The 12005-nt window shown below is 33.9% G+C and overlaps 1 protein-coding gene across 3 annotated transcripts in view; it reads right to left on the bottom strand.

The window, feature by feature from the left end:
* Positions 1–12005, bottom strand: part of pdxka (pyridoxal (pyridoxine, vitamin B6) kinase a) — a 49990-nt gene that overhangs the window by 28241 nt on the left and 9744 nt on the right. For all 3 annotated transcript variants that reach the window (XM_039744034.1, XM_039744037.1, XM_039744036.1), the window contains exons 3-5: positions 8313–8367; positions 5725–5829; positions 1893–1976 (exon numbers count right to left, since the gene is read on the bottom strand). In XM_039744034.1, coding sequence (XP_039599968.1) covers positions 1893–1976; positions 5725–5829; positions 8313–8367 — 244 coding nt within the window. The remainder of the gene's footprint in view (positions 1–1892; positions 1977–5724; positions 5830–8312; positions 8368–12005) is intronic.

Genomic DNA, 12005 nt, shown 5'->3' on the forward strand with positions numbered 1-12005 from the left:
GTATATTTACAACCAGCAAAAAATCACTTCAACTGAAAAAATACTTCCCTTAAACAGAGAATAGATAATCACCACTTAAGAAAGAAAAATTTTAACTTGTGTTTTTCTAAAGGATAGAACAGCTGTTAGATGACCATTTTTTACCCACCTTTTTCTTCGCACACATTTAATTTATTCAAACAGAGATGTTGACTTCTCATACTAATGCATAGTGACACGTGACTGCAGTTAGCCATGAATGCTGCAGTGATGACATTAAAACAGAACCTGTCACACAACCATTGCCCCAAGGTTGTAGCTGTGGAATGCTAATTATCAGGTAGTGGATTTTTCCAAGCTTGATGAAGTGGCTATTTAATGCATATTTTATTCACCATCTCAAAATTTAGCTACTCTTAGCAAGACTGACATATACACAGATGGAACTATTCAAAATATCAAACTTTTATGTACCATGATGCAAAAATATACTTTTGCTTAATTTGCTGGAAAGCAAGATGCTATATGAAATGTATTTAATTTTACATTTTCATGATTACTTTTAACCAGTTAATCATTCTTCAAAAATTGTAATATTAATGTTTGTTCTAAATGTATAATTTTGTGCTTCGGTATGCTTTCATTTAAATGGGGCGATGATTTCCAGGAGAAGTTTAAACATTTTACATTATTTTCAATATGCTTTTAAGAATATAGCTATAAATATATATATATATATATATATATATATATATAAATATACCACACATTCTTCAATGATGTTTTTTTAATTAACTATTAAAGCTCACTGAATTAAAATAACCAATTCTTGTTTCGCTAGAACAATAAAGATCCTGTTGCTATAATATATATAATATATAATATATATAATATATTTTTAAAATAAAAAGAGTAATGAGATAAACAAAATTCTTAAAGAAAATGAAAGCATAACTCAAATTTAAATCATATGATTTTTATTATCTTTTCATTAATATGAAATGTGTTGGGAAAACTGAAAGTGTACTTCTGGGGAAGACCTAAGTACTGAAATTGAACAGAAGCAGTAAAATTGTGATTTTTCTAATTAACGAGTTAGTGGATGCATAGTTATCTGGAAACTATACAGCCCATCCCATTGTTTGTTTAACTACAGTACAGGTTGCCACTTGAATGTGTAGTAAAATTAGCCAGGCTTGTCCACATGTGAATTCTGTGTTGATATTCCACCCTCTGTTTATCATACTGTTTATTATATTAGCATGCAGTTGGAGGCGTATTATAAACAGTGCCAATCAAACATCACAATGACCTTTTGTTGCTATGGTACAAAAATATAATTAATATTCCCCAAGACACCAACCTGTGAATTTGTGAGCCTGAAATGACTGACAGTGAAGTATGTACAAGAAAAAGGGAGAGGGGAAAGAGTAACACATACAAGCTTGTAAGGTGAAGCACAAGGGTGCGATTACTTTTGGGGTGAGTCGGCACACACTGAATCTATACAAAATCTTTTTCAGAGGTGCAAAGAAGAATTTCTATTAAATGTAACATGCCTTGATACATTTCAACCCATTGATAACTTAAAGAAAGCATTTGTTGGACCACTGAGAACTAAACGAATACTAGAAAATATCAAAAGGATGAGGCAAGCTGTAGTGAGGACTTTGGCATTCGGCACAACATCCGTTGGCAGCATTAAACATTTCAGAATGAACTTTTCAATGAATTCTTCAACAAAATTTATTCTATTAAATTTGATTTAATGAAAATTAAAAACACTATAAAGATGATCCACTGTGGCAACCCCTAACGGGAGCAGCCGAAAGAAGAAGAAGAAGAAAAACACTACAGCACTTCACTAAGGAAAGGCTAGTTAAGGACATAGTGTGACTTTTGTGGAAACTCACCATAAACAAGATTAGGGTTTTCTCTCTTCAGCTCTTGAACTATGTCAACAACCATCTCTAGGAAGGAAGTATCTCTTGTGTAGCCTACAATTTAAAATATTATGTGTAAATATGCTTATTTCTTTTCTAAGAAAAAAAAAACACAAATATTGTGTATTTTTCAACAAATAACATTAGAAACCTGTGTGATAGAGGAAAGTACCAAAAACAGACTCTTTGGACTAAACAGGCATTTGACAAGATGGAGATGAGGCTCTGATGGTGCATTCTAGAAAAACTTTTTATTGTTGATATTGAATTAAGTAGAAAACACAAAGTGAGGTTTAAAATCAGAAGCTGTATGGCAATCCATTTAATCTAATTCACTTTATTTAATACTCTTAAAAAAATAAATACACTTAGATTAACAGAAAATGATCAACAGGGACCCTTTGTTTACCAAATAGTATTCACTTTTGGCGATTTATTACATTAATAATGATGGTTTGCATAAAAGTTCAAAACATGAAAATAATTTTAAGTGTAAGTAAAAAAAAATGAATATTTACATACAAGTTTTGCTATTATGTAGAAACAATACCAAGATATAATAGAATTTCATTACTAACCACAAAAAAATAAAGAGATTTTAAAGTTAGATTGGGGTGGCAGCAGTGAGCATTTAAACTGAATTCTGTGTCTTTTGTGTTTTTATAAATGAGACAGGAAATAAACACATAAATGCATTAAAAGTAGGGAAAATCAGAGGACATAAAACATGGAAAACAAAAAAGTTGACAAGTAAGGTTAACAGAAGTGATGCTGCAGAAACTCAAGGGTAACATCCAATATTAACAGAAGCTGTGGCTAGTAATTAGATCAAAGAGGTGGTTTTGCTTCAATAAATATCTTGTACAGTATCATCTTCAGTATAGCAGGACAGAAAAAAAACATAGTCCCGACTGTTAATTTGCATCTGTACTTCTACTGCTATTAAGCCAAAACAACCCCTAAATTTATGATTTAATTAGACAATGCTTAGAAAATTACAAAGTCAATGTGACAAAATGCATTCAGTTCAAGCAGGAGCATCAGGCAAAAGTCCATGTAATTTCTTCTTTAATATGGAACATTTAATTTAGACATATTTTCAAAATGTAAAACTAAGAAAGCAAGTTTTAGCTGCTACTTCAAATAAAAAATATATAAATACTATATATTGTAAAGCACATGCTAGTTCAACTTTTTCTTCTACATCATTCCCTCTTCATAAAACCTATATATAATTGCTGAAAGGTTGTTGGTACCTAATTTATATAGTAAAACAAACAAAAGGGAAAGCAAGTGAAAAACAGTATGTGTTAAAGCCGAAAAGCCTTGGTCTGGATAACATGACAAGAAATGCATTTTGCATACTATAATGACCATTACAAATTCCAGTTTACTAAAAGCTAAGAGCTATATGATAAACTGGTAAATTAGATGAGCAAAGCAGTAATGTTTTGCACCTAAACACAGTAACAAGTAACTGAGAGCACAGACTGGGATGCAAAAGTCAAGACAGATTATAACATTAACATTTAGTTGTTAAAACAAAAAATGGGAATTTCTGGAAAGTAAAAAATAATTTGTTAAGCTTTAACAAATGCAACTGAATAAGCACTATGAAAAGGTAAAGTGAGATAATGTATGTTTTTGTATTCACAACCAGCAACCATCTGGTGTATAAAACTGTTACTATCAACACATGTTATGTCCTGATGGGTGGAAATAAAACACATTTGTTAAATAACAAGTGATACAGAAGGTGCATCTAGTTATAAAACAAGTATAGTTACAGCTGTGTATTTTAATAAGTGACATTGAACACTTGCAGAATGGAACAGACAGTTCAACAGATAGTTTAACAAAGGTGAAAAAATGAAAACTAAGGGACTCCTGGTTTCTTTATGCCTGACATTTTTAATGATCTCATTTGCCTCTGTAATTTTCACATTTTTTTAATTTAAATATTGACCACAGAATGAAATATCTCCACTTCTCACAAGGATTGCCTCTGATACTTTAACGTAGAAAACAGCATCATTCAGTTCTTTACTACCTCAGTAACTGGCTAAAAAGACATTCCAGTGCTCTTTTTCAAACTTAAAGGCCAATCACAAGAAAAAGTCAATTATATTCTGTAGCATCAAATGGTGTCCAGGTTCACTAAATGCATACACAAATAACCATAAAGGCTTGCAGCTTTAATACAGACTTGCTGCAAAAATTACTTAATTTTAAGTATCTCCAAAACAATTGTCACCTCCTGCGATCATACTGTTCTCTGCACAATCTGATAACAAACTCAACAATTTTCCCAGCCTATATGATACTGAAAAAACCTGTTCTGTACTGAAAACAAAAGTGTCCATGCGGACAAATGGCAATACAAAGAATCATCAACATGTATTGTCTAGATTTGATTTCATTATAAGCACTGTTGCAATTCTGGCATTACAGTATTTGAAAAGGGGGGCAAAAAATAAAACAAAAAATAACTATTTCAGTGTGGGGGACATGTGTGCCTCTTGCTTCCTCAACTACGTTACAATCAAATCTCAGTGTTTAATGATTACAAATGAACACTGAAAAAAGAAACAGAGGATTTGCCATAAATAGATTGGATGCATTACTGGGTTTCTCTGAAACAATCCCTTCTGGCATTAAAAGAAGCCCTTTGAAACTTTTATCAGTACAGTAAAACAAATGACACTGGAAATTAACAAGTGTATTCTCATGAGGTAATTAATTGGTTTGCACTTCCACTTCACATTTCCAATATTATGTAACACAAAATAGCCTTAAATTACTCCTATTTGACAAGAACTGCTATAAATTGCTACTAGATCTTTGCACCCTTCTTTGGGTATTAATATTCCTAATAAATATTGATCTACATCAACTAAGGTGTGATAATTTGGCATTACAGTGTGTAACAAATTCAAATAACATGTATGAATTAATCTGTATTTGTCCATGGAATTGAAACTTTTTATGATTAGTTTCACATAAATTCTATTTTTGCTTTGTGTAATTACAGAGTTCTAGTATTTGTACCCTATGCTATGATTTTAGCATGATTTCCTTTTCATTAGTCCCTTTAAATGTGTGCAGAATTTTGGGAATGTAGGTGTCCTAAGTCTCCAAAAATTTACTGCATGTGGCCCATAATATTCCAACTCCCAAAACATAATCAACAAATTATTTTATTACATGACTGAAATTTATTTTACCTCAAAGTGGGTGGCTCCTCCCTAAAATCATTTTTTCAAAGTTTTTCTTTCTGACAATGGTAAATTACAATCGAAGTTGTAATTGAAGGCAATGCCAAAGTTGAGCGGCAAACAAAATCCAATAAAATTACATTTGCAATGAAATTCTGGTTATTTAAAGCAAACTCAATGCCATGACACAAAAATTGTTTTTAGCATTTTTGATCCGCATAATGTAATTCTGGTTATTTAAAGCAGATATAGTGCCATGACACAAAAAACATTTTGGGCATTTTTGATCCATCTATTCATACTTTTTCTATGCACTGCTTCAGGCAGTACATGTTTAATGACAAGTGACACACAATGACATTGTCTTGAAAATAAAATTTGCCCAGTATAATAGATGCACTAAAAAACAAAGATTTGACACCAATATAATTTTACATCTTAATGCTTAACCCATTTTGAGTTTTAATAAACTGAAAATGGATGAGCACATATTTGCATAAATGCTCACCAACAGTGTTAAAATACAATAAGACTGAAAGTTGTAAAATAAGAATCTGCTACATTTATAAATTTTTGCCATAACTCACCAGTCAGTACATAATCATAATGGTTCACATTGTTAAGTTTAAGACCTTCATATAGAACATGGAGTTCATCTGCTGTCAATACCTGTCCTTTCCAGTGTGCATAACCTGTACACAAATAATTTTAACAATTAAAACAATTAACCAAAAAAATTAAGAAATTCATCAATGTAGTAGATTTTAGGTTTCAAAAATATGTAAACTGGTAATGTATGGTATTTAAATTATGACCTGGTGTTTTCAAAATTGAAAACTAACTGATACTTTCAAAAACATAATGAACATTAAACCTAACAACTTAATACTCAACAACAGAAGCAATTTTTGTAGTATTATAAAGTACCTGGCCATAGTATAACAGTGAGGAAATTGAAAGTGAGGTATTGATGGTGAACATTAAGTTTTTATTTTTACTACTGTAATCAATTTGGGTGTCATAGCAAATAAACTCAAATAGGTTCTCCTATGAATCATTGCATATATTTTTTAAATTGGGTTATAAAACTGTTACTGTAAACTATTACTACCACAACAAATGCAACATATTGTACTGGAATAAAAATACAAACATTGATATAGCTGAATTTAAAAAACAGAAAAATGTAGAATTAACTTAAAATGAATTATCTACACTAGTGGTTTCAAGGTCAGTACTAGAAGACCTCTGTTGCTGCAGGTGTTCATTTCACCCAGTTTCACTATCAGTGAATCACTCCTGTTTTGTTGTTTAATTAGTTGGCCTTTTACTGTTCTTGCTCAATTTCATAAAGGTATAGCAGTGTGAATTTTTCATTTAAAAGAAATTTTCAAAGATCAACAAAGCATTAAACACATAACCTTTTACACAAAGCACATTTTTATTGTTTATGACCGAATATTAAGAAATAATCAATGTATGCAAGCTTCAGTATGTTTTTCCATTTTAACAACGCAGACATTGGCAAAAAAAAAAAACAAAAAAAAACCCAAAATTTTATTTTCCCAAGTCTATACCAGCAGCACTGGGGACATGGGAGGAACCAATCGAATGCTTACACATGTAAAGATCTGGCTAAATTTAAAGGTATTAACAAACCTAAGACGCATGTGGGAACAAATGCGATAGGGACTGAGATTTTGAACCAAAGATTAGCCTCTTTCCCTCATTTATTGGTCAAGAGTCATATCTTCAACTCAAAAACTCAATTCTATGTGAATTGCATTCCCTGTTTAGATTCATTTAACAATTTTTACCAAAAAATGTATGTTTAGTACATTATAATTGTTCAAATGGATAACTGAAATTTGGATTATGTACCATGTCTAAAATGGATTTTTTTTTTTGCCATGGAGATTTTCATATCATTTGCCATTGTATCACATCAGTGAACATTGGCTTCTACTATATCAGAAACTTTGTTATTGTTAATGAGAAAAAAAACTTTTCTCAGTCACCAGTATAAAAAACATAGTGTAAGTAATATATCTCTCTATTATATAAAAAAATTTGGGACGAGACAAGACTTGTTCAGGGAGACGAGACGTGACCTTCTCAGAAAGACAAAAGACACTTTCACGTTCCATGAGACTAGACTTTGTGCCAAGAAATTTAACCACACCTGGGGCCGAAAAAGACTAATTTTAGATGACAAAGAAGAACGTCATGAATTCAAAAACGTTGGCTCGATACACATGCAGAACAGGTTAGAGATAATGGAAGTAGGAAAATTCAAAAGTCTTAAAAAAAATTATAGTAAAGATCGCATTAGCTCAAACACACAGAAAATATTACTCGGTCAAATAACGGAACAGCGAAAAGAGATTGAATAGTGTTTGAGGATGTCTGGGGGAGAAGAGAGACAAGGCAGTGAGACAAAAGGACAGCTGCTGTACAGGCTTTTAAATGTTTAAAGCGCCGCACGAGATGCAGAACACGCGGCAAATTAGCAGCAGCAATCCAGCAGCTGATCGAGCAAAGAGGAGGTTAAAAAAAAAAACACTGTACTTGTTTCCCATTGTATAATCATTTAAGAGGGGTTTTGGAGGAGTGACCACGTCTCCCTGGGATGCGTTCAGCCCCATTCTTCACAATGACGCATAGCGTAGGCGACTGGGCAAGTGAAGCCCCCCAATATACATACATACATACATACATACATACGTTTTTATATATATATATATATATAACCAAAGTAATTTTCTAATAGTTGGTATTTGCTTCTTTCTAATGTAAGTATATGTAACAGGAATACATAACATACATTTTATATTTTTTAAATAGTTTTTATTCATTTAAATTTAAGGGACAGTTTCTCAGCAATGTGATGGTGTATAACCTTTAATATCTCTCCTGATTAATGAGATGATTGTTTCTGAACAATTCAGTGCTATTGAGTAATACATAGAAAGACATTACATTGATATAATAGGTATGGGGTATGACTATAAACATAGTTTTTACCTGCAACTGTGTGCTGCTTAGCAAAAAAACTTTAATTCTATAATGTGAGCCCTGGCAGGTAAACAGTTCTGCTGTGCAGTTGCAATTTTTAAGAAAAAGGAATCACCTAAACAAATTATTTAAAAAAAATAATAAATTCTTCTGAACATACCTGTATGATTGCAAAATTGCACAGAGTTTACAGAGTCCACTTCAAATCCAAGGACCTGAAAGGCAATAGCACAAAAACGAACATTTTTGTTATATCACATAATAATAAACTATCGAAACATGAATGACTCACACCATGGGTGTGAATTTCTGGTCCAGTTAAATTCTTTTTCAGAATTTAAGTCTAGTCTTCAATTGAACTCCTATTTGCATGCTGGTATTTCTCACATTACACACTTAATCTGCCAAGGCAATATCTCTGAGCTCCAGCCACCAAGTATTGTAACTATATATAAACAGCTGTATTATGTGGGCTAGATATGGACTTCTCTTTACAAAGAGAAGTACAGTATAATAATAAACTCATTCATCCATTTTGGAATCTACTTAATTCATCTCACAGTCAAAGGCACAAGAGACAAACTAAGCTGATCTGGGAGCAAGGCAGCAGCTAACCCTGGACAGAGCATCAGTATCACACTACAAATGTATTTATAAATGCAAGTTGAAACTGTCTACATTCGGAAGGCATGTCATTTCCTGTTCACCTACTCATATCTATACTAATAAAAGACAAAGCCCTCACTGACTCACTCACTGACTCATCACTAATTCTCCAACTTCCTGTGTAGGTAGAAGGCTAAAATTTGGCAGGCTTATTCCTTACAGCTTACTTACAAAAGTTAATCAGGTTTCATTTTGAAATTCTACACGTAACGGTCATAACAGTCGATAACGGTCGACAACGTCCGCCATGTTGAACTTTCTTATTTATGGCCCCATCTTCACGAAATTTGGTAGGCGGCTTCCCTGCGCTAACCGAAACCGATGTACGTACTTATTTCGATGGTATGACGCCACTGTCGGCCGCCATATTGAACTTTCCAACGTCACTAATTCTCCAACTTCCCGTGTAGGTAGAAGGCTGAAATTTGGCAGGCTCATTACTAACAGCTTACTTACAAAAGTTAAGCAGGTTTCATTTCGAAATTCTAAGTGTAATGGTCATAACGGTCAACAACGTCCGCCATGTTGAACTTTCTTATTCATGGCCCCATCTTCACGAAATTTGGTAGGCGGCTTCCCTGCGCTAACCGAAACCGATGTACGTACTTATTTCGGTGGTATGACGCCACTGTTAGCCGCCATAGTGAACTTTCCAACGTCACTAATTCTACAACTTCCTGTGTAGGTAGAAGGCTGAAATTTGGTACTTATTTCGGTCGTATGATGCCACTGTTGGCCGCCATATTGAACTTTTCAACGGTCTTTGTTACTTATGGGCCCATCTTCAAGAAATTTGGTACACGGGTTCCCAACACTAACTGAATCCTACTTACGTACATATATACGTCCATAGCCTGCAGCTCGGTCACCGTGTGAGGCAGTGTTGGGTCCCCCATCATAACGCCTCCCACATTGTTGGGTGCCTGCCTATATAAGGCCGTCCGTCGCTCCAGTCTCTACATTCCCTTCTTTGCTTCGCCACGGGATTCACGTCTCCCTGCTGATAACTACAGCCTTCTTATTTAATCCACGGCTTCTCCGCTGTTTTATTGTTTGTTTATTACGATTATAGTTATTGTGTAGGTATTTTAGACTTACTTTACATTGTTCAGGTACCCATTTCCTTTATCATTCCAACCGTACCCCCATTAACATGTCTATCGAGGTGATCACCATCGATCAAAGAACTGTCACTTACCGAGTAGTTTTCATGCCTGGAGATGGCACCTGCCTTTTCCATTCTCTTTGTTACATATTGCAGGCTCACTCTTGATATCCAGAGGAACATTGTGTCTTATGTATTGAATGACTGGGACACGTTCAAGGTGTGGACTGATGACGGTACAGGAGATAATTATACTACAGAGGAGCACTAGAAGAGTGAAATGCTTAAGCCCTTCACCTATGCATCTGCATGTGAGTTGATGGCTGCCACTGAATTGTTCGGTTGTCGCTTTCAAGTGTACTGAAATGGTCAAATATTTTACATCTTTGGACAACCGCCAATGCCTCTTAAACATCTTAGATTGACAGGTGACAATTTCAGTAGTGGACACTTTGATGTTTAGAAATGTTTAAACTCTCAAAAGCTGGATGTGAAGTTATCAATGAAACTGGTTGTACACTTACAACGCTTGACAGATGCTGAATGTCTCTTCAAAACAAGTCCTACAAATACTGTCGTTATTGAAACAAACCATGAAACTCAAACCGATTATGACAGCAGCAATCCAAGCTGTGAGATCTGAAACAAGATTACTGTTCACATTGCCAACTGTACGTTGCATGCTTAAGAGTAAGCTCAGCGCACAGCTTGGTCATATTACAACTGGAGGGCCGAACTCACAATGTGGTATACAAAGAGATCCTTAACAAATAATTATTGGTATATTTTCCCTCAATTTAAAAAGGTTTCATTTTCTTCTTAATAAAAATTTTAAGGCAGTACTTCGCCGCTGCGAAGCGCGGGTATTTTGCTTTTTCAAATAAAACATAGTCGTTCAACCTAATACAATATCTCAATCTAGGGTGATCAGCAATATGTAATGCAAATAAACTTAAAATTCTGCAATTTTTTTTAAATCTTTTTTCCTCCATTTTGTGGTTTCAAAGAGCTTGGTACCATCCCAGAAGCATTGGCACAAGGTAGGAGCAGCCAGTGAATAAATCACTATGATGTCAAAATATCAAATTAATAGTTACTGAGTAAGTCGGCAATCAAACCCTCTTGAGTTATGAGACTGAAACATTACCATATATTTGAAAGTCAGATTGATTGTTCTATATGAATCATTCAGGTATATGCAATAGGCTTTGGTAAGGCATACATTTTCATCCAGTGAAAAGTCTTAAATACATTTCAGGTATGAAATGTCTAAAGATCACAAGCCAAGAAACCTTAGATTGTGAGTTTTGTATTTAAAGAGCTAAAGCCTCAAAGTGAGAGGCTTAAACTGTATCTTTTAAATGAAACCAGCTACTAAATTAAATTAAATTACAGAATAATGTAAATTTCATACTTATTTCAAGAATGTTTTATGTGCCTATTATCTTCAAGGTCTCTAGAAGATTTTTGGTTCAGTCTCTTTTTTACAGTTAACCCACAAACATGGACATTGACTGTGGCAATAAATGTCTGAAAATCATTTGGATTTAAGGTTGGGATTTTGAAGACTGCAGAGGATCTTCCATTCACCAGTGAAAATGGCTGAAATTGAGGGATGGTATTACCATAGCAAGATGCCAGGATTCATCAATTTCTAACTCTTTTAATCTGTCATACTATAGAATGACTCAAATTTAAACCCAAGTAAATGTGCTCAAGTTCCTCCCTGATACACAAGTATCAACAGTCTTTTTTTCCAGTAGAGCATAACTCCAACCTGCTGGACACTCAACATCATTCATGTAACGCCTACGGTCTATAACATATTGCACCATTCTCAACATGCCCATTCCATGTACCTTGTGTGGTTTTTCTTATAAAAAAAATTCTTATATTGCACACAGTAGGAAAGTATTTTGTCTGTAGCTCTGTTATGTTGATCTTTCATTCCTGATCAATAAAATGATCACAACTAATTTGAAAAAAATGACAATGGATATGTTGCATATAATATCACCAGGGGCCTGATGTATAACGCCGTGCGTAGAACTCGCACTATAACAAGGCGTAAGCACAAAAGCC

The sequence above is a fragment of the Polypterus senegalus genome, chromosome 2, assembly GCF_016835505.1.
Source record: "Polypterus senegalus isolate Bchr_013 chromosome 2, ASM1683550v1, whole genome shotgun sequence".
Classification (NCBI taxonomy): domain Eukaryota; kingdom Metazoa; phylum Chordata; class Cladistia; order Polypteriformes; family Polypteridae; genus Polypterus; species Polypterus senegalus.